At 41.9% G+C, this 24244-nt stretch overlaps 2 protein-coding genes across 2 annotated transcripts; one reads left to right on the forward strand and one right to left on the reverse strand.

The window, feature by feature from the left end:
- LOC109403303 (uncharacterized) lies at window positions 1–1726 on the forward strand. The gene is made up of 4 exons (XM_019676106.3): window positions 1–440; window positions 653–1263; window positions 1330–1440; window positions 1505–1726. Exons 1-4 carry the CDS (start codon window positions 276–278, stop codon window positions 1641–1643), a joined length of 1026 nt encoding a protein of 341 aa, XP_019531651.2. The 5' UTR covers window positions 1–275; the 3' UTR covers window positions 1644–1726.
- A 7928-nt stretch (window positions 1727–9654) lies between these two features.
- Window positions 9655–23378, reverse strand: LOC109433401 (uncharacterized). The gene is made up of 9 exons (XM_062857610.1): window positions 23141–23378; window positions 22880–23074; window positions 22626–22822; window positions 22284–22562; window positions 12618–13177; window positions 11652–12008; window positions 10286–10575; window positions 10030–10226; window positions 9655–9962 (listed from the first exon to the last, which is right to left on the reverse strand). Exons 1-9 carry the CDS (start codon window positions 23141–23143, stop codon window positions 9680–9682), a joined length of 2361 nt encoding a protein of 786 aa, XP_062713594.1. The 5' UTR covers window positions 23144–23378; the 3' UTR covers window positions 9655–9679.
- Between the last annotated feature and the right edge of the window lie 866 nt (window positions 23379–24244).

Here is a 24244-nt window from a genome sequence, read left to right on the forward strand (position 1 = left end):
TTTGAGGCAGTTTCAGTTAGTTATACGAATAATGGCAAATCAATAAACTTGAAATCTTTCGTCAGAGTGAAAGTCGTCGTCACTCCGCCTTTCAATTTAACACACCTCATGAAGTGCAAACGCAAACAGTTTTACCGGTATTCATACCACACAATTAGACTTCTACGTAAGTGCGCATAGCTCGTTAACTGTAACAAAAATGCGTTAACATCTCATTCAGCAAGTTCGCGTCAGTGGGATTAAGCTATCAAGTGGGACGACAGACAGTGTTGACTATGAAAGCGTTATTGTTAGTTATTTTAATAATTATCCACGAAACGTACAGTGTATCGATCAATAAGCCTGTTGATTTTGAAGAACCTGATCAGAATTTTACTGAAATCAAAGAATTATCGAGGAAGAAGAGGTTTTTGCTGTTTCCGGTTGGGGCTGCTCTTCTGGTGAGTATTATGTACATTTTGGAAATTTGTCGGAACATCATCGAAATGCATTTACCGAAATTCTTCAACTTGGCGAATATCGGTTCCAAAAGTCAAAATCTAACATTGCTTTCCCACATGAGCTTTCATAAACACAATCAAAAATAGTATAAAAGTTTTGAGTACTTCTTAGAACAATTGTTTTCACAACCATGCGATCCACTTCTCCGCAGGTAACAGTATCGGGTGCCAAAGCTATGATATACAAAGGCCCCGGAGGAAATTTTGCAATTTTAGAGTTGGACATGTATCACCCGCTTCCTGATTTTAAAAATCGAATCACACAATTCAAACTAGGAGAAATATCATATCCACCAAAACCAGGCAATCCAGCTCCTCCACCAACGCCTCCTCCGCCACCCCCACCACCAGCCCCTGCACCTCCTACAACTCCAGAAGACCCACACGATCATCACGATGGTCACGAGCTAACGGATATGGAACTGCAAGACTATTTGAAGGCTCATCCAGACGCGTGGGTGCCTCCAGGTTATGGCAAAGATAGATCCGATTGGCTTCCACAGCAAACGAATGATCCGTATTCAACGTACTACCAAGAAAATCCAGCGTCAAATTATATCCCTTTTGAAAACAACATGTTGGATTACTATCCATCTGATTCCTACCGTATGAGAAGATCCGATGACGCAGTCTCTGGACATGGTGTTGGCGACGACCATGAAGACCGGTACAATATCAGCCATCATCGAAGCTGGGAGCACTACCATCACTATCGGGAAAAGCGAGACTTGTATCAGTCACTAGAGCGTGCCCTCGGGGACAAGTAACGAGCTAGTTTGGAATATAAATTTCACAGCCCTGCTGATATAAAATATTTCGTTTTTCGCAGGTTTAGGTTCCAGATGAAATCCTGTATATTACGAGCTATATGTGAGGCACGAAGTTTTCTCCTTCCGCCGGGTAGGTCCATGATGATGGACATACTAAGGATTTTGTTCAGGTTGGTACATAAAGCAGAATAACAAAAAAGTGAATACTTGACTATGTGTTGAATTTACTTCCAGTGTTCCACTGAAGGATGACCTACAGGATGAATACAGTAATGCGATGAGAAATGAAAATATGGACTGCCATGAAGTTTACGGAAAAGATTGTTCAGTCAGTATATTGTATTTGATTTTGTTTGGAAAGTTTGTTCCTTAGTGAATCACAATAAAATAAAACAAATAAAATGTACGTTTCATAATAATTTTCACTAGACTAAGCCCATTTGATAACTTTTGACTTACCCAATGTAAACCGGTGCTTTCCTTGCCAAATGTGGTTAAAACTATAACGTTTAAGATACTCGGCTCATATAGACAAGGCTTTAAAACAAGGATTTTAAATTCATTTCCAAACCAATAAATACAGTTTTGTGCTCACTAAGACCCTAGGACCATGACGCCATTTTCGAAAAAGTAACCAGGTCACCAATAGGCATTTAAATAAGCTGCATTTTAGCTTTACATCTACTTTTCACCTTCTCACTGCTCTGTTTAGCAAAAAGTCTCGAACAGTTTTGGGCCTTCTATCAAAAAATACTGTCCAGCACATCTAAACTTGTCTATACGACCTTTTGTTTAACCCTTTGGAGCCGGAGGGGTCATACAGGGGATACTCAAAATAACTGGGACAGGTAAAATTTTCACTTTTCAAAAAATGTTCAACTCGCTGTAACTTTTCGAAAAGGGCATCAATTACTCTCAAATATCATTTTTACTGAAAGTTCTTCAACTAGTTGTGTATCAGTGGACAAAATTTGAAAATGATCGGGCCATTCTATACAAAGTTATAAAGGTTCAAAAAAAAGGTATAATTATCCGATAGCCAACTTTGAGCGTTTATATCTCCGGATTCAATGAACCGAATGCAATGAAATTTTGATCATTTATGACTTATGTAATGAGCTATTAAAAACTTTTGACTTAACTTAAAATTCTTCACACGAAAGAAAATTATTACGATCAGAATATTTTTCTAATATAACACCAATTTTTCCAAAACTTCAGCATCGTTTAAAAATTCGAGATAGTAGTTATAGTGCATTCAAATTCCCTCTAATTGAGTTGAACATATTTATGTTTAAAAGAAAAGCAACCAAATAGCCGGCATTAAATTGAAAAAGTAATGGGATGCATAAGAAAAATAGATAAATTCACTGAAAAAACATAGAATAAATTAAATCGCTATAACTTTTTTTCTTATTAATAATTTCAAATCAAGTCAACTGTTTTTCAAAGTTCATTATATAAGTCATAAATGATCAAATTTCATTGCATTCGATTAATAGAATTCGGAGATATAAACGCTCAAAGTTGGCTATTGGATAATTATACCTTTTACGAGAATCTTTATAACTTCGTGTAGAATGGCCCGATCTTTTCCAAATTTGAAACACTGATAGACAACTAGTTGATGAACTTACAGTGAAATTTTGACAATATTTGATGCCCTTTTCGAAAAGTTACAGCGTGTTGAACATTTTTTGAAAAGTGAAAATTTTACCTGTCCCAGTTATTTTGAGTATCCCCTGTATATGACCCCAGCATAGAAACGACTGTATAAATTCACCCATTCGATAAAACAGAATATTGTCTTCGGCAAAGTTTTGAAAATTGAGTCCTCTATTAGGGAAAAATGGGGATATTTGTATCTGGGACTTCATTGATTACCTAGAACATCCTGAACACCATGAAAATTGCAAAAACGAAATAATTGACATACCAGTTGTTTAAAAAGCTGAATTTGGATGTGGGTTTGATGTATATGTATCCATTTAACCTTTATCAAGAATATCAAAAGGTATTTTATATTCTGGGATGTTCTAGGTGTTCCAAACTGTCCTATAGTGAATTCCTTCAAATCTACTAGAATAATTTTATGTATTATCGCCACAATTAATAGCATTGCATAACCTACTGAGATCCGTGAAGCTCTTGACATCTACTATGTCATTTATAGACGCTATAGGGATACTCCAGGTCAGCCAAACTACCTTGAAGTTCAGGACTTCAGGTTTATACTCTAACAATATCCATATCTGTTATACTGAAAAACGCTGCATAATCAACTGCAGTTACTGGAACAATCTGAAGTCTACTAGATTATTTTAAACCTTTGGGACATCTAGGGTCGCCCAAATTGTTCTATAATAAAATCCTTCAAATCTACAAGAACAACATTATGTGTTTTCACCATATATAATAGTATTGTATAATCTGCTAGGGTCCGTGGAGCTCTTGAAATCTCAAATGTCATTCAGAGACACTACAAGGACATTCCAGGTCAGCCAAACTATATTTGAAATCAGGACTTCAGGTCTACACTCGTAACAACAGCCATATCTGTTATACTGAGTAACGTTGCATATTTATCCGTGGTTACTGGACCAATCTGAAGTCTACTTTTTTATTATAACCCTTTGGTACATTCAGGTTCGTCCAAACTGTTCTATAATGAAGTCCTGTAAATCTACAAGAATAACTTTATGTGTTTTGCCATAAATAATAATATTGCATAACCTGCTGGGATTCGCGAATCTCTTGAAATCTCAAGTGTCATTTAGAGACACTACAGGGATATTCCAGGTCAGCCAAACTACCTTGGAGTTCAGAACTTCAGGTCTACACTCGTAACAGTATCCATATCTGTTATATTGAGTAACGCTGCATAATCAACCGCAGTTACTGGAGCAATCTGAAGTCTACTTTTTTGTAATAAACCTTTGGGACATGCACGGTCGTCCAAACTGTTCTATAATGAAGTCCTTCAAATCTTTAAGAACAACTTAATTTGTTTTCATCATAAATAATAGCATAGAATAATCTGCTGAGATCCGTGAAGCTCTTGAAATCTCAAATGTCATTTAGAGACACTATGGGAATGTTCCTTCTAGGTCAGCCAAACTATCTATGAGTTCAGAGCTTCAGGTCTACACTCGTAACATCAGCTATATCCGACATACTGAGTAACGTTTCATAATCAATAGTGGTGACTGGACCAGCCTGAAGTCTTCTATATATTATTATGAACCTTTGGGACATTGAGGGTCGTCCAAATTATCTTGAAGTTTAGCTCTTGATAGTAACAGTAGTTATTCTCACAATGAACTTTAGACTATAATCTGTAATCCCCCTGGCATATCATGAATCATATCAAGATAGTTTTGAGATATTTCGGATCAACATCACTACTCCGGAGGCCATAGCTTCAGGTCTACACTTGTGATAATAGCTTTTGCCACTACGTCAAGGTGTTACATAATCCACTGTACTTACCAAAGCAGTTAGAGAAACAATGCGCGTTGTTATATGTTTTGGGGATATCATGGGCTTCATAACAGTAGGATAGTTGATAAAAACAACCTTTGTAACTTTCAGAAGACTTACAGAAGAAGTTACCGTTGATTGATTGATTGATTGATTTGTCTTTATTAAAGAGACTTTCAGCCCTTAGCTGGTTCGTCTCTATCTCAAGTTACCGTTACACTCGTAGACTTTAGGATCTTAACTCAAGAATAGTTTGGATGACCTAGGATATCCCGACTGAGCTGATACTGTCTATTGAACTTTTAGAATACTTGCTGGACATGATAGTTTACAAATCGCAGCTTTGTATAATAAAAGAAGTTACCGTTACATCCGCAGACTTTAGGATCTAAACTCAAGAACAGTTTGGATGACCTAGGATACCCCGACTGATCTGATACTGTCTATTTATCTTTCAGAAGATTTGAGGGACATGATAGATTACAAATCGCAGATTTGTGTAATGAAAGCAGTTACCGTTACACCCATAGACTTTAGGATCTAAACTCAAGAGCAGTTTGGATGACCTAGGATATCTCGACTGATCTGATACTGTCTATTGAACTATCAGAATACTTGTTGGACATGATAGATTACAAATCGTAGCTTTGTATAATAAAAGTAGTTACCGTTGCAATCACAGACTTTAGGATCTAAACTCAAGAACAGTTTGGATGACCTAGGATATCTCGACTGATCTGATACTGTCTATTGAACTTTCAGAATACTGACTGGATATGATAGATTACAAATCGTAGCTTTGTATAATGAAAGAAGTTACCGTTACACCCGCAAACTTTAGGGTCTAAACTCAATAACAGTTTCGATGATCTAGGATATTCCTACTGATCTGATATTGTCTATTCACCTTTCAGAAGACTTACTGGACATGATAGATTACAAATCGTAGCTTTGTGTAAAGAAATAAGTTACCGTTGCACCCGCAGACTTTAGGATCTAAACTCAAGAACAGTTTGAATGATCTAGGATATTCAAACTGATCTGATACTGTCTATTGAATTTACAGAAGACTTACTGGACATGATAGATTACAAATTGTAGCATTGTGTAGTGAAAGAAGTTACCGTTACACCCATAGAGTTAAGGATCTAAACTCAAGGGCAGTTTGGATGACCTAGGATGTCCCAACTGATCTGATATTGTCTATTTACCTTTCAGAAGATTTTCTGGACATGATGGATTACAAATCGCAGCTTTGTATAATGAAAGAAGTTACCGTTACACCCGTAGTCTCAAGGATCTAAACTCAAGAACAGTTTGGATGACCTAGGATACCCCGACTGATCTGATTCTGTCTATTGAACTCTCAGATGATTAACTGGACATGATAGATTACAAATCGTAGTTTTGTATAATGAAAGCAGTTACCGTTACACCCATAGACTTTAGGATCTAAACTCAAGAACAGTTTGGATGATCTAGGATATCCTAACTGATCCGATATTGTCTATTTACCTTTCAGAAGACTTGCTGGACATGATGGATTACAAATCGCAGCTTTGTATAATGAAAGAAGTTACCATTACACCCGTAGACTTTAGGATCTAAACTCAAGAACAGTTTGGATGACCTAGGATATCCCGACTGATCTGATACTGTCTATTGAATTTTCAGAAGACTTTCTGGACATGATAGATTACAAATCGTAGCTTTGTATAGTGAAAGAAGTTACCGTTGCACCCATAGACTTAAGGATCTAAACTCAAGAATAGTTTGGATGACCTAGAATGTCCAGAAAAAATATTCCGCAAAATATTCTACCGTTTTTGTACTATTGAATACCAAAACTACAGAAAAACGTAGAAAAAACTCCAGAACAACGCTTGGAAAAAATACCGGCTTCAAAGGGTTAAAGAGGAGAGTGAGAAAAAAAGGGAGAGAGATAAGGCAACAGAAGAAAAGAAATGTGAGATTCTATGCATGTTTTCTTCCCATTTCTGTGTTCTGAGAAATAAGCATTCCATCAGCCGTATATTGGGCCAAAATTTATCCAGAAACTAACCAGGGGATTTCTCCAAGATTCTTGTTTTGATTTTACTATAGGGCTCAAGCCCGTGCACGAGTGGGGGGGAGGTTGGGGGTAAAACCCCTCCCATTGCCGATGGTCCATCCTACTAAAAGCCCCTCCGTCTTTTGCCCAAATTAGGAGAAACTTCTCCCTTGCCACTTTTCCTGTTCCCTGGCCTGATAGGGCTTCCTCTATGGCTTTATGACAAATGGTCGAAAGAAAAAAAGTTTTATGGAAAAATGATCGAATGGTCCTTCAAGATTACTTCGAGAGTATATGAGTACTCTCTATTGATTAGCGCTCCACTAGCTACTGCCTTAAGTTGTCCACTCTCTACTGGAAGCTTGGGTCCTGCGTAGTACTATGGACTACCAATTGTACTCAAGCTCCTGGATGGGAAGGAGGGCCAACTCAACGTGCTGTTGATTAGCCCGCTATTTTCTCTGTAGTTCAAGTACGATTTGGTATACCGTAGAAGTAACGGAATCCCACTTGTCCGCTCCCGTCCTTTCATCAATGTTGTCTGGGATGATATCTTACCGCATACCTCCTGCGTATTCGATCTTTGCTCCACGAACCGTGGGCATTAAAAACACATGCACAATAAATCGAAATAATTTACCTGTACAGTGTAATTCGTAAAAAACTACCTATCAATCCAAGTGGGGATGATCACTAAGCATAACTTTACTTACCTTACCGATCAGGCTAAGGCCTGGGTGTCCTCTGCTGTACATAGTAGCCTTCTCCATTCCACTCGGTCCATGGCTGTTTGTCTCCAGCACCGCACTTTGCGTAGGGTTCACAGATCGTCCTCCACTTGGTCGACCCAACTAGCTCGCTGCGCACCACGTCCTTTTGTACCGGTCGGATGACTCTCGAGAACCATTTTAGTCGGATTGCTGGTTGGCTTCTAGCAACTGATATGATGCAGCTCGTGGTTCATTCTCCTTCTCCAAGTCCCATCTTCCATCTGCACTCCGCCGTAGATGGTACGCAACACCTTCCGTTCTAAAACTGCAAGGGCACGTTGGTCCTCTGCACGTAGGGTCCATGTTTCGTGCTCACAGAGGTCTACCGGTCTAATCAGCGTTTTGTAGATAGTTAACTTCGTGTTACGGCGAACTTTATTCGATCGTAGAGTTCTGCGGAGTCCAAAATAAGCACGATTTCCTGCCACAATGCGCCTCTGAACTTCTCTGCTGGTGTTGTTGTCGGCGGTCACCAGTGAGCCCAAGTACACGAATTCTTCAACCGTCTCGATTTCATCACCGTGGATATAAATTCGGGGTGGCGAGCGCGGTGATTCCTCCCTGGAGACCTTTGCCATCATGTACTTTGTCTTCGACACATTAATGACTGATCCGATTCGCCTGGCTTCACTTTTTAGTCGGATGTACGTTTCCGCCATCGTCTCAAATTTACGAGCGATAATATCAATATCATCAGCGAAATAAAGCAGCTGAACGAACTTCGTAAAAATCGTTCCACTCGTGTTTATCTCCGCTCTCCTAAATACACCCTCTAAAGCAATGTTGAACAGCAAGCACGAAAGACCATCACCTTGCCGTAACCCTCTGCGAGATTCGAAGGGACTCGAGAGTGTCCCTGATACTCGAACTACGTACATCACTCGATCCATCGTCGCCTTGATCAATCGTATCAGATTATCCGGGAATCCGTATTCGTGCATAATCTGCCATAGCTATTCTCGCTCGATTGTATACGCCGATTTGAAATCGATGAACAAGTGATGTGTGGGCACGTTGTATTCGCGGCATTTCTGCAACACCTGGTGGATGGCAAACAGCTGGTCCGTTGTAGCGCGTTCACCCATAAATCCAGCCTGATATTGCCCCACGAACTCTTTTGCAATCGGTGATAGACGGCGGCATATGAGAGCAATTTGAGAGAGTATCTTGTAGGCAGCGCTCAATAGTGTGAGAAAGTAGATAGAAAGATACAAAGTACAAGGAAAGGGAAGGGCCAGGGATTGAACCCAGGACCTTCTACATATGCATGGTAATGTTAGTGGCTTGTTACAGCCATTCGAAATGTGCAAAAGTGATCGGACAGCGGTACTCTTTTGATTTAAACGCGTTCTTTGTCACGCCCAGGCCTGTGAACAAAAACATGTTGTTGCAAACAAATCAGCATATTGTCAAAAATTGAGCCCAAACTATCGAAGCAAACCATAGCTATGCATAGTTCTCAAACTTGGCCATTTTGCATAGAAATCAGCATTTGTCCGATCAATTATGCACCACAGTGTATTGCACATGTCGATCAGATGTTAGTTCATTTTCATTCGCTGACAACAAACGTAAGGAGTTATGATTCAATTTGCACTAACTGATTCCTCCGTCGTGTACTGTCTTCTGTAGACTACTATTATTATTAACAGCGAGACGGCTGTGTTTCAGTAGCGATGTTATTACGAGAAGAAGAAGTAAAAGATTTAATAGTTACGATGGCTTGCTTAAATCTTTTTTCGTTTTAAAAATTTTCTTTATCGTCGTTTTCACTACTGAATCCTGCTTTTTCGATTGAATATTTGAGACAAGCAACGTTTGTCTGGCGGAAATGCAGCTGTGATTTTGGAATGACACCAAGATCATCCACTTCATCAACTCTTCAGACCAGAGTACCACCTATGCGGTAATGGAACACTATTGGGCCCAAGATTGGGCCCTTACTTAGATGAAATGTTATCACATCACATTTCGTAAACGACTGACAATTATTTTACTCCGACGTGTTCGCAACGGCACCAACTGGACATGAACTTGCAGGGAATTTTCTTTCAAAAAATGTAACATGATTTATGAAAGACTTGTTCAATGCATAAAATTATCACTAAATTACATAAAACTAACAGGACTGGAGTACTTGCCCAACGCAAGCTCAAGTAACGAAAATCCACAGGCAGGGTACAACGACTGACACATAACTTTGTTTCGCCCTTTCCGATGTGCTTCGTCGTAGATTCGGTTATCACTGTGCTCGAACGATAGCACTTTGGACTTTGGAAAGCTAAACAATGTTCGCAGCATTTCCGCTACCATATTGGATCCCTTCTTTCCAAAATACTGTGAACTTTCGCACAGCGCTCGCAAAACGCATTCTCGACCTTTGTAGCCCATGCTGAAACGGATACAAAGATTTAAGGTTAGGCAGGCAGTTTCTCGCTCAACATTTTCCCGCTACTTACTCGTTCATGGCCACCTCCAACTTATGGTATAAATCACGTCGATGCCTTCGTTGGGCCATTGGTTTGGGCTCCATCATCTCACTCTGGAAGCTTATCGTCTGGTTAGGCAAATTGTACGCAATACCCCAATTCATAGCCCAACTGAACATTTGATAATTGGGGTTTCCATATACACCGACTGTCATGCAAGCGGCAACCTGTTTGTTTTGAAATATATTGTTATTCCCTGACTAATCATATATCATCCATAACTTACCGAAAAACTTGAGCCCAATGGGAATACAACAAATCGCTTTCGTCGGGATAGAACTTTTGCTGAACTCGTTTCATCCAAATAGACAGGATTTGTTCGGTTCACAGGGCTCACGCTGTCCAGATCGTTTGCTGCGAGCTCCCAGGTCAAACAGTATCCAATCGAAAATATCACCAAAACTAGTAACTGTATGTAGCATTCCTGTTGACGTGAAAGGCTGTTATTATTTGCACACATTTTGAGGAACAAATACTTTACCATTATGATGTGAGTATAAAAATCGGACACGTTGTTTTAATCTTAATCACCTAATTTTAAAACCAATCACTGCTCACTGAAAACACACACTTCATTATAAGAATTCACAGCTTCGACTGCTAAAACGTGTTTGATCAAAAGGAACGGTTAGTATAACATTCTCCAATCTGGAGTAATGCCGATGAGCCATGAAGGCTTTAATCAAAGAGAGTGATCCACATTTTGGAACGAAATTTATATTTTTTTCGAATTATAAACTCAAATGGTTGCTTTATAACTTGTATCATTGACAAAATATATTAAATTGAATAAAACTGCTGGCAAACTGAAATGTGAGTATCCGAAATGGAATAAAAGCAAATTGCGTTTTTGTCATGTACACATAATTTGGTTTTCTCTCTGGACGTTTTTGGGAAACTAAATGCATTGATAATAACAAGATTTTTTCTATGAAGGGCTGTGCATGCGTAGACTGGAAATGATAAGACTGGACTAAAATACATTGAACGATTTAAATAAAAGTAAAATAGGGAGTGCCGGTTGAAATTATATTATTTATTTTTTTTTTTTCAGAAAATAATACCGCAAACTTAGACCGGGAATTACTTGGACTGGGAAAGCTTCGCTCACTTACCTTACCGATCAGGCTAAGACCGGGGTGGCCTCTGCTGTACATAGTAGCCGTCTCCATTCCACTCGGTCCATGGCTGTTTGTCTCCAGTTCCGCACTCTGCGTAGGGTCCGCAGATCATCCTCTACTTGGTCGACCCACCTAGCTCGCTGCGCTCCATGTCTTCTTGTACCGGTCGGATGACTCTCACCATTTATTTATTTATTTGTCTAATCAACAGGCTATATGTAAGCCCCAATGATGTTACTTAATTCTAAGATTTAAAGTACAAAACTTACAGTCACATATAAAACTTACATACTAACAATGGATAGTCAATTAATACAATACAAATTATAATCGAAACTACACATACAAAAACAAAAAGCAGCATACAGAATAAACACTAAGTAGACCTTGAAAAAAACAGACTGAATCTCCGACGAAGTATTTGACGAGACACGTTAAAATCAAACAGTGAAGAAACTCTGTTGAAATTACGCTGCAGCCCATTGACACTCCCGAACATGCTGTAGTTCGCCCGGTTCAAAGGCAGCCGCAGCATGTAGTTGTTGCGAAGAGCACGAGGTTGGACATTGATGTCTATTTGACCAAGGAGAGCGGGACATTCGATGCGTCCCTGTAGAATATCTGTTACTAGTAAAGCCCTGGCAGTATCTCTACGGGTCGACAGCGGTTCCAAGTGGATTAGCTGACAGCGGCTTTCGTAACTTGGTAAACGATATGGATTGTTCCAGGGCAAACGTCGAAGAGCGTACCTCAGAAACCGTCGTTGGACGGACTCGATCCTTCCGACCCCATTATTGTAGAACGGGTTCCAAACAACCGAGCAGTACTCTAGTATGGATCGAGATAGGGCACAGTACAAGGATTTAAGGCAATAGACGTCCGTGAACTCTTTAGCTGTTCTGAATATGAATCCCAGTACACTCGAAGCTTTCCCGACGACATAGCTGATATGCTTTTTAAAGGAGAGCTGTTCGTCCAATACTACACCAAGGTCTTTGATATGACTAACACGTTCAATTTGGGTACCTGACAAATTATAATTGAACATTACAGGCCGTTTTTTGTTCGAGAACGAGATCGCCGAGCACTTAGATGGGTTGACTTCCATTCGATTTAAGGTACACCATTCAGCAAATGCATCCACCTGTCGTTGAAGGAAATAGCAGTCTTCAATTGAGCGAACACGAAGGTACAGTTTTAGATCATCCGCAAAGGATAATCGCGGTCCTTCGATCACCATGTTTACATCGTTGAAATAGATCAAGAAGATCAGCGGTCCTAAGTGGCTGCCTTGTGGGATACCAGATGTTGCGGCAAATGAAGAGGACTGACAATCACCTATAACAACAGACAGGCGCCGACCAGTGAGGTAAGATTGAAACCATTGCAGCAGGGGGCCATGGATTCCCAGCCGATCTAGTTTAGCTACAGCAATACGATGGTGCAATTTGTCAAATGCTGCAGTCAGGTCGGTGTAAATAGCGTCTGTTTGAACGCGCTTCGACATGCTCTCGATGATATGGGAGGTAAGGCACAGCAGATTGGTGGCCGTAGAGCGACCCGGCATGAATCCATGTTGGTCGGAGCTAATATACGGTTTGCAGTGAGCGAATAGCGGGTCCATGATGACGATTTCAAACAGTTTGGCGATGGCACAGAGCGAAGTAATGCCGCGATAATTGCCAACCTCTTGTCTGCTCCCCTTTTTGTGGACTGGAAACATGTGTGCAAATTTCCAGAACGTTGGAAATAGGCCAGTGGTTGCGGAGAGTCGGAAAACATGAAGCAATGGTGACAGAAGGTTGTTGATTTGCATCTTAAGGAACGCTGACGGAATACCATCGGGACCCGGATTGTACGACGTTTTGAGTTTTAAGGCAGCCCTGGCAATCATATTCTCGTCAATGTCAACGCTGCTCAGCGATTGCCCAAACTGTGGAACTGTGCTAGCGGCACGTGCGACGTGATTATCATCCAGCTCCTCGTCGACGAAAACACTAGCAAATTTGTCGGCGAAAAGGTTACATATATCTTGCGGAGAGGAAGCAACTTTGTCATTGAGTGCCATAGAAGCTGGCAAACCAGATTCGCGACGCTGTTCATTCACGAATTTCCAAAACTGTTTTGGATGGGATTTGAGCTTTCTCTGAATGCCTCTCGAGAACCATTTTAGTCTGGTTGCTATCCGACATCCTGATGACGTGACCCGTCCACCGTAGCCTCCCGATTTTCGCGGTATGGACGATGGTTGGTTCTCTCAGCAGCTGATGCAGCTCGTGGTTCATTGGCCTTCTCCCAGTCCCGTCTTCCATCTGCACTCCGCCGTAGATGGTACGCAACACCTTCCGTTCGAAAACTCCAAGGGCGCGTTGGTCCTCTGCACGTAGGGTCCATGTTTCGTGTCCATAGAGGACGACCGGTCTAATCAGCGTTCTTTAGATGGTTAACTTCGTGCTACGGCAAACTTTATTCGATCGTAGAGTTCTGCGGAGTCCAAAGTAAGAACGATTTCCTGCCTCATTGCGCCTCTGAATTTCTCTGCTGGTGTCGTTGTCGGCGGTCACCAGTGAGCCCAAGTACACGAATTCTTCAACCGCCTTGATTTCATCACCGTCGATATAAATTCGGGGTGGCGGGCGCGATGATTCCTCCCTGGAGCCCTTTGCCATGTACTTTGTCTTCGACACATTAATGATCAATCCAATTCGCCTGGCTTCACTCTTTAGTCGGATGTACGTTTCCGCCATCGTCTCAAATTTACGAGCAATAATATCAATATCATCAGCGAAACCAAGCAGCTGAACGGACTTCGTAAAAATCGTTCCACTCGTGTTTATCCCCGCTCTCCTAATTACACCCTCTAAAGCAATGTTGAACAGCAAGCACGAAAGACCATCACCTTGCCGTAACCCTCTGTGAGATTCGAAGGGACTCGAGAGTGTCCCTGATACTCGAACTACGCACATCACTCGATCCATCGTCGCCTTGATCAATCGTATCAGTTTATCCGGGAATCCGTATTCGTGAATAATAATCTGCCATAGCTGTTCTCGATCGATTGTATCATACGCCGATTTGAAATCGATGAAAAAGTGATGTGTGGGCACGTTGTATTCGCGGCATTTCTGCAACACCTGGCGGATGGCGAACATCTGGTCCGTTGTAAAAGCTTCGCTCACGGCATCCCCAAATATGTCGTCATTGAAGAATGATGTTTTCCACCTACTAGCGCTTGGCTTAAGTCCTCCGCCCGCTACCTGTTATTATTGTAGTCGATACTGTAGTGAAGCGTTCGGTGCTCGCTGTGAGTGTAGATGCCATCCACCCTCTAATTTGAACTCCTTGTTGGGTCAGGTCTACAAAACCCAAGCAACACACATGTTATAAGTGGGAGTGGTGATTGTCGGATTTGCCGACGATATTACGCTCGAAGTCTACGGTGAAATGATCGAGGAGGTGAAGTTGACTACCAACCACTCGATCAAGGTTGTGGAGGCGTGGATGCGGTCCAGAAAACTGGAGCTGGCTCACCACAAGACAGAGGTGACGGTTGTTAACAACATGCAGTCGGCGCAGCAGACGGAGATCAGTGTAGGAGAGTGCACTATCCTGTCGAAGCGCTCTGTCAAGCACTTGGGCGTGATGATCGACGATAAGCTTACCTTCGGTAGCCACGTCGATTATGCCTGTAAAAGAGCCTCCACAGCTATTGCGGCACTGTCCCGGATGATGTCCAATAGCTCAGCGGTGTACGCCAGTAAGCGCAAGCATCTGGCTAGTGTTGCGCCATGGGGAAGTTACATTCCACCTGACACAGGTCCTTACAGGTTATGGTTGCTTCCGACAGTTTCTACACCGTTTCGGGCATGCGGATTCTCCCGAATGCCCAGTGTGCAATGGTTTAGAGGAAACGGCGGAACACGTTTCGCACAATGCGTGACCGCATGCTTGCCACATGCGGGGAGGACACAACTCCGGACAACTTGGTCCAGAGAATGTGTAGGGATGAGATTAGCTGGAATGCCGTTTCAACGGCTATCACCCATATCGTCTGGGAGCTACAGAGGAGGTGGCGCGTGAACTCGGAGAATGGCTAGTCCAGATGCAGTACAAGAGGTGGTCCAGGGGTTCGAAGTCGGCTTCGTACGTCATACCGGTGCCCTGCGGTCGAGATCGACCCTTACAGCGATTAAGTGGCCGCGGAGAGGAAGTCCCGGTAGCGGTGCTGTCGTGGCGTCGGTCTACTGGGTTGGATCCGAGCCCGCGGTTGGAAAGGGGTCCCCGGCAAGGGTCGGGGTAGGTGAGATCCTGCTGTCTGCAACCTACGGGTGCATCTGATAGGGCCTGAAGGGTAGTGATACCCTTCCTTACGGGCAGGTCAGATCGGGTTGCACGTGGGCATCAGTTCTTGATGTCCGCTCAGCAGTAGGGCGCGAGCGGGGTTGACCCTGCCCGCCTTCCGAGGACAAAGGGAGTGGCGAGGACCACTCGGGAAACTGGCTAAGCGCCAGCATGCTATCGTGATGGACTCTCCAGAGCGAGTCATCGATGTTCGTTGCTGCTAGGCTACGGCAGCTAACCTTGAGGGTGCGATATGCACTAGCCCCTCTCTGAAGCAATACCTTCTTGGTGGTTCCGGAGAGACGTAGGGTTTGGCGACCATAGGAATGTGTTTTAGTGGGTCGAGGAGAGAGTAGTCCTGCCTTCTACCGGCATTGTAGAAGACGGCCTTAACCCCACACTACCCTAACCTTCCTGTTAGGGCGTCTGATGAGCAAATTTATCCCCCTATGGTTTAGAAGAAAAAAAAAACACATGTTATAATAAAGTTACGACAGCGCAAGTTTTGGTTGTATATAAGTTTATTTGACGTAATTCTAACAGTGTGTTGAAATAACGTGAAATAAACTTCTATAGAACCAAAACTTACGCTGTCGTAACTATTATATAACAAGTGTGATGCTTGGGAAAGTACCTTCGATTATTGACTCCACTCCAAGCCCGGGTATAAGGGAGGGGTTTGGGGATTAAACTCCTGCCATTGCCAATGTTCCATGCACTAGACGACCCTCGGTCCTTTGTCAAAATTAAAAAAAAAACCTCCGTTGTCATCTTTGCTGTACACGAACATGCTCCGCTCCGTTTTAATTGATTGATTGCTTTGTCTTTATTTAAGAGACTTTCAGCCCTTGGTCCGAGTCGCTCCATTTTGGATGAAGGTACTTAACCACCGGCCTTCATCCTGTCAGCACGGCCGTCATCTAGTCCAGCATCTGCGCTAACTGCTCGTTCGGAGGCACATAGCTGTTACAAAACAAGATCCCATTTGTCTTGGCGACCACGATGTCCTCGTAGGAAAAAAGGCATCAATATCTTGATGGATTATGTGCCCGTCGTCCTTATCGCCTCCATTATTCTTCTAGGCCCATCCGCGACCCAGTTGCCGGTACCGGTGGATACTCGTAAAGCCGTGCGCAGAGGGGGCTTTTAACCCGAAAATTTTCCTTCTGCTCACGGGCCTGGATACACGGTATAGGTCCGATATGATGACGTTATCCATCCGTTACTCAGCCAGTGCCTGACACAACAGTTATTGGGCTGCGTCAGAGTGATTAAGGTTCCGCTACGATACCTGCATGGTGACTTATCAGCTGTGGCTTTTCTGAAGGCTAGGTACCTTGGGCCTCCCTTTGTGTGCTTTCTGTTTTCATGGATTTCCCAGATCACACCAAGCACTTTTTTTCCTTCCAAACCATAGGGGGAAAATCTGCTCAACAGACACTCGAACAGGAAGGTCCGGGTACTGTGGGATAAAGACCGGCTTCTACAACAAAAGTAAAAGCCAGGACTACTCTCTCCTCGACCCACTAAACAACATTCCCATGGTCGCCAAACCCTTTTTCTCTCCGGAACCACCAAGAAGGCATTGCTTCAAAGAGGGACTAGTGCACATCGCACTCTCAAGATGCGAGTGATGACGCAGAGCATGTGACACGGTACGGTACGCGCTCGTAATCCTCAGGAACATCAGCCTGTAAGTACTTTCCAGCTTACAACGGCAGCTCTCAGTACTTAGCGCAGTGCCCCACGTCGGGCCGCCATACCTTACCCAAGCAACCAAAAGTTCGGATAAAATGGCAAGTTTGGGCTTAATCAGCTATTCGAAAGAAGATGAATAGCATTCTATTCAGCTCACTTTTTAAGTAATTAACCGAACTTCAGTTCACAAAAAGTACACTTGTGTTGCTGAAAGGAACGCTATTCAGCTCAAAAATAAGCTTCGGAAAAATGAAAAAAATGTGCTTAGTCCTCAAAAGTAATTTATTATTAAGAGACATAAAAGTTCACGTGAAATCTAAATTGACTATTACCTTGAAATATTTTTTGATGTTTTTTACTAACTGAGATTTGAACTCGGGTTCTCATCGTTGAAAGCTGGCGCCTAACCACTACTCCATGTATGTGTTGTTGGGCACTGTGGGATTTTACTCAATGTGCTGATATCATCTAGTAGAGCTCAATCAGGTTCGCGTGTCAACTTTCTCTGAACTTAAAATACGCTGCCTGACAAAACTTTTTGAAGCCGAAGGTTCGCAAGAAGTTTACGTGGAACTTCTTGTGAACTTGCACAGTTTGACATTTTCAGTTTGTTTTGGTTCGTCTTAAATTACGAACAAGTGCAAAGCAATAAATTAGTGCCAGTGCCAATAATTCAGAAAAAGTTTTCAGTGGCTATGATCACGTCGATTACCGGCACGCTGGCTCGATAAGTGAGACTGGGATGAAAACATCCAGCAAAGCTGGAAGACTTTCATCCGCAGCCGAAAAAAACCTCCGACGGAATCCTGCTCTACCAGTTGTCCGCTGTGGGAGCAGCCTTTGCGCACACAATGCGGATGCTTTGCGTTGATTACAAGTAAGTACGTTGAAATATTATAGTGAAACAAAGTGTACTTGTGAATTTAACACAAGCTGTGGCTGCTGCGCTCGATTTCCGGGTGATTTAATTGAATGAAAACTTCTCCCCAGCTCCGCTGCCGGCGAAGTTCAAGTGAAGTTCACTTTTGGTACGGTTAATATTTATCCGAACTTTGAGTGGTAAGTTCAAAACAAGTTCGAAACAAGTTCGAAAAGGAACATTTCAAGTTGTTGGAACATGTCCAAATGAACTATATTTGAGCTTTAGAGGCACGCAAAAGTTCAACATGAGTTCGGTTAATATTTGATTGAACTCTGCTCTAAAGTTCAACGTAAGTTCTTTCTGAACCTGTTTTCGACTTTAATGTCGTTTTGAAAAGAAGCCGAAAGCTTGTACATGTACTTCCATGCTCATAAACAATACATGAGTAACTTTTTGGAGAATTAAGTTCAACAAAACCGGAATTGAACCAAAATTGAACTTATGAGTTCGTTCTTCAAGTTGAATCCGAACTTTTGGTTGCTTGGGTAGTATGGACGTAGCGACAAAAGTCAGAAGCTTGCGCTTACTGGCGTAAACCACAGAGCTATTGGACATCATCCGGGACCGTGCCGCAATAGCTGTGAAGCCTCTTTTACAGGTATAATCCACGTGGCACCGAAGGTAAGGTTATCGTCGGTCATCACACCCAAGTGTGACACGGAGCGCTTCGACATGATAGTGCAATCGCCTACACTCATCACTGCTAGCTGCTCCGACTTCCGGTTGTTCACAGTTTCGTGGTGAGCCAACTCCAGTTTTCTGGACCTCATCCAAGTCTCCATAACCTTGATCGAGTGGGTAGTAGTCAACTCCACTTCGATCGATTCACCGTAGACTTCGGGCGTAATGTCGTCAGCAAAGCCGACAATCTCATCCCATTCTATAACACCGGACCCAGGATGGAATCTTGCGCTACGCCTGAGGTTATGTGAAAGCTCTTCCGACCTCTGTGACGTAAACTAGAACTCGATTCTGGAAGTAACTTTCGAGAATCTTGTACAGGCACCCGGGTATCCCCAGACACAGAATCGCATCGGCAATAGCTGGCCAATTTTCGCTATTAAACGCGTTCCTTACATTTAGAGTCACTACTGTACAGTAACGAATCCCCCTTCTCTTACGCTCGAGTGTTTTCCCGGCGGTTTTTGTATCCTACAGGATAGCGTCTATGGTCGACCACTCCTTCCGGAAGCCATACTGGCGACTCGAGGTCTCCGGGTGGTTTACCCGTCTTTGGAAATAGAACCAAACTTCCAAACTTCTGGGAAAACTCCCTCGTCCAGGCATTTCTGCATAGCAGACCTGAACAGCTCGGCAGCCTCTGCAATAGCTACTTTTAAGGTCAGGTTTGGTACACCGCCCGGACCTAGGGCCTCACCTACGCTAAGGGACTTTGCTATCCCAGCAAGTTCCACATCGGCGACCCTCTCCTCATCGCCAGCTCCAGTCCCCGGCTGTCCTACGAAAGGAGGCCAAGCACAAGGATCATGACGCGGAAAAAGCCGCTCAATGATCCCCTCCAACCTCTTTGGAGATTGCTCAGTAGCAACTTTATTCGTCATGATATACTGAACTACCATTTTAACGGCTGCCAACAAGGCAAATCGTGCAATACGGAGGCGCATCATCAGGGAAAGTAGTGCCCATTACGGGATCTAGAAGAAAATTTGCTTAAAAATTATTCTCCTCTGCACCAAATCTGCAAAATGCTTATAAGACCGCAAGTAACATTTTAAGTTTTATTCGGCTCTACAAGAGATCTTCATGACCAATTTTATAAAACTCGCAATAAAACTGGTTTATACATCAAAACCTCTTGATAACCTATTTAAGAGCATCTTCTGGCTAAGTGGACCACTCTCGGAGGGGTTTTGCAAACCGCATTAAGAGTAGCAATAAAACCGTTTTAAAACCTAGTAGAAAAATTTCCCATTCTTGATTGTTGTTGTTTTTTTTTTCAACAAAAACTATGACAGCTCAAGATGCAGAGAAGCTCCTTCGATGGCACGTAAAGTTCAGGACAATGCATCATTCATAAGTAGAAGCGGTCATTTCAAAGTAATATTTTAGTTGTTATTGTGTTGGTAGGCTTATGCGCATTCAATTTTACCGTGAATATTGGGGTGGCAGAATCATAAAATTAATGCGCTTAAAAAATAGTGAATATTATCATCTTGGAATTAAATGAATCAATTTGTTTATTCAGTAAAACTATCTCGAATCACAAGAAACAAGAGAGTTTAGTTATGTGAGCATGTTATGGAAATGGTGGCAAACTATCAATTCATTGCTAATTTGAGCAAAATTAATCATTTTCCATTCACGTTAGCTAATTCTTCAATATGGCGACAACCATAATCAGCGAAAATAAAACGAAAGCAAGTTTAGATTTATGATGACCGCAATTAACGTAGAAATGCCGTAGTTCTGCTTTCCCACCAACAGATGTCATTACTAATCGAACATATCGCCATCTGCTGAGAGTTTTAACAGTTTTATTGTGGTAATAATGATTGCCAGAAGGGCCCATATAGCCGAGGCGGTAAACGCACGGGTATTCAGCATGACCATGCTGAGGGTGACGGGTTCGATTCCCGGTCGGTCCAGGATCTTTTCGTAAAGGAAATTTCCTTGACTTCCTTGGGCATAGAGTATCTTCGTGCCTGCCACACGATATGCGCATGCAAAATGGTCATTGGCAGAGGAAGCTCTCAGTTAATAACTGTGGAAGTGCTCATAGAACACTAAGCTGAGAAGCAGGCTTTGTCCCAATGAGGACGTTACGCCAAGAAGAGAGAGAGAAGGTTTACAAATAGGAAAGTTTTGTTTACTATTAAAATCTGTCCTTATGGATACCTTCAAGTATACTATAAAACATTTTATCAATGTTTTTCATAAAAGCAGTCATAAAACTGCGAGTTTTAATTATTGCTGTAATAAAACCCTAATAAAAATCAAACAAAACCAATCAGCAATGAAATTGTTACTTGGGCGGTGGTGGTGGTCCTCTGCGAACACGAGACATGAACCATGATCGAGGAGGACTTGCAGGATACGGTGGGAAGGGCAGGGCATATTGTAAGAATGTCTGAAATCCATTCAAAATTGGTGTTTGCTACACAGAGGTGGTTGATATAAGATGGTGAGGGGTGCAGCGGGCAAGATGAGTTCAATAACAAATTTTGAAAACGACGTATAATCAATGCTACACTATTGATTATACGTCGTTTTCAAAATTTGTTACTGAGTTAATAAAAGTAACTCTAAGGTGATTAGCATAGCAGACTCTGACCCGATGGCAAAGGTTATGCTAATGCACTGTGCTTACTCTACTCTACTCTACGATTAATACTAGTATAATTTATAAATTACTAGCTGTCCCGGCAAACTTTGTCTTGCCGTCTTGTAATGGTTTGACAACTGTTGAGCTCAAAATAGCACCGCACTCTAGATTGGTTTTATTCCGGTCGTGATAATTTCCTTCTCAGCTTCTGGAAAATCAGTTCTTTATCAATTTTGTTACTTTTCTAGTTGATTTTCGTAACTTTTTGTACATATAAACACAGCCGCCACGAATACGAACCGAACCGTTCAAGAATCTTGTAGATCGGTTCATCCGTTCTTGAGTTTTGTTGCCTCAAAGGAACTTCTTACTCATTTTTATATTTATGAAGTATAAATTATACTTAAAATTATAATGTATAATTATATCATGTGGTGGAATCTATACACTCTCATGCAGAAAAATAGACTAATTGCATCGAAAATTAGCACCTATGTATGGTGGACAACCCAAGTAACACACTTGTCACTGAAAAGTCACGGCGGCGCATGATTTTGTTGCGCAGAAGTCACTGTGACTTACTTCTAGCAAATAACTGTGTGTAGTCTGCGCAACAAAAATCTACGCCGCCGTGACTCTTCCGTGACAACTGTGTTACTTGGGAAGAGTAATCATCTGATGCTTTTTATCAGCAACTATTACAATACACTTACGCTCATGAAACTTGAATTATCTGACAGGATAATTTCAAGACAAAGATATGTGGACGTTTCATTTAAATTAAGACAATTATGGTTTATTTTAAACACATTTTTGCGGTAGCTTTATAGCGTTGTAGTCGTTTTTCATTTGCTATCACATAAAACTGTACGGACTGGTATACTTTCCCAATGCAAGTTCCAGTAACGAAAACCCACAGGTGGGATACAGCGACTGGCACATAACTTTGCTCCGTCCTTTCCGGTGTGCTTCATCGTAGATTCGGGTATCGCTGTGCTCGAACGATAACACTTTGGACTTTGGAAAACTAAACAATGTTCGCAGCATTTCCGCTATCATATTGGATCCTTTCTTTCCGAAGTACTGCGAACTTTCACACAGGGCTCGCAAAATGCAATCCCGTCCACTGTATCCCATGCTGGAAAGGAAACAAAAATTTAAAGTTTGGCAATTTTACAGCCAAAACTATCTCTATACTTACTCGTTCATGGCTACCTCCAATTTATGGTATAAGTCACGCCGATGTCTTCGCTGAGCCAATGGTTTAGGCTCCTTCATTTCGTGTTCAAAACTTATTGTCTGGTTGGGTAAATTGTACGCAATGCCCCAATTCAAAGCCCAACTGAACATTTGATAATTGGGATTTCCATACATACCGATTGTCATACAGACAGCGACCTGTGATTGAATGGTTGCATAATAAAATACCCATGAGATATAACCCATCCATATTACCGAGAAACTTGCTCCTTCTGGAAACACAATGTATCGTTTTCGTCGTGAAAGCACTTTGGACGAATTGTCATCATCCGTTGAAACCACAACTGTTTGATTAGATTGTATTTCCTCTTCAGCAATTATCGTAGATTCCTCCGAAGTGCACTGCCTCATTAAACACATCCAAAGTACTAACAACTGATGAAAAGTTCGCTGAAAGGGTTTGAAAACGGCGATAACTTCTGAAGTCAAAATCACAGGAAAACCACCAGAACATACCATTTTTAATTTGCTTAAAATACTTCTCAGCCCGGTAAGTTCAATTATCAATCACCTCTTATGTCTAAACGGTCGAGATAAATGTTTATCAACCGTTTGAGCGTGCTACTGATGCATGCTATCAACTGCGCAGAACGTACTTCACCACAGCCAGCCGTGTACACAGAGCATGGAAAAAGTAACTGGAGAAAATTAAATATTCAGCGATCCGGAAAGTACCGAGGCTCACAGGGTGGAAGAGCAATTCACGTTTAAGTGCTAACGGTATTTTTAACCTATGGTGGTTGAATAAGATACGATGAAAGGTAAAATTATTGTTAATTGATGAAAGCAATTCGTAAACTTTGCAGCTTCCCGTAGTATGGTAGTCTGAAGCACATCATTCTCCCGCAAAGATGTCCATAAAGCCACCTAGAGATAAATAGAAAACCAAATCGACATAACGCTGATTAGACCGGTAGTCCTCTACGGGTACGAAAAACGGAAGCTGTTGCGTAGGGGAACAGAGTCCAAATGCCAAGATGGGGTAAAATTGCCCAACCCATAAAATCATTCCTGAATGGGACATGATCATTAATATAGGTGAATGATGTCAAGATAATATCTATTAACATATTAATATTATTATGTTTGCATTAAACATTCTTCTAGAAACTAAGCCACCAAACCCACGAAAATCTTTTGATTTTGTGCTTACAATTAAGGTTTTCGGGTGATTTCATTACCGGCCATGTGTTTCCAAAGAGATTGAGGCACACATGGGGGCGCATGGTTGTTGATGTCTACGCTATCCATGTTAGGGGTCATTCAAATATGACGACGATCGTTTAGTGGAGAGGAAGGGACACTCCATGTATTGAGTATATGAAAAAAAAAAGCGAGTCAAAGGGGGGAATGGGAGTCGGAAATGCCCAAAAACTGATGGACGTAATTTTTGAACGTTTTCATGAAGTGTTATCTTATCCCATGACAAATGGCTTTTTTTCGAACCAGTTTTTTAAATCGCTGAAAATCTATGAAAATGCAATATTTTAGTGAAAATGTTTAATGAAGTTTTAAGCAAATGTACCCCACTTTCCCCTAGATTCGGATCACTACCTAGTC

Source organism: Aedes albopictus, chromosome 3 (assembly GCF_035046485.1).
Source record: "Aedes albopictus strain Foshan chromosome 3, AalbF5, whole genome shotgun sequence".
NCBI classification, from domain to species: Eukaryota; Metazoa; Arthropoda; class Insecta; order Diptera; family Culicidae; genus Aedes; species Aedes albopictus.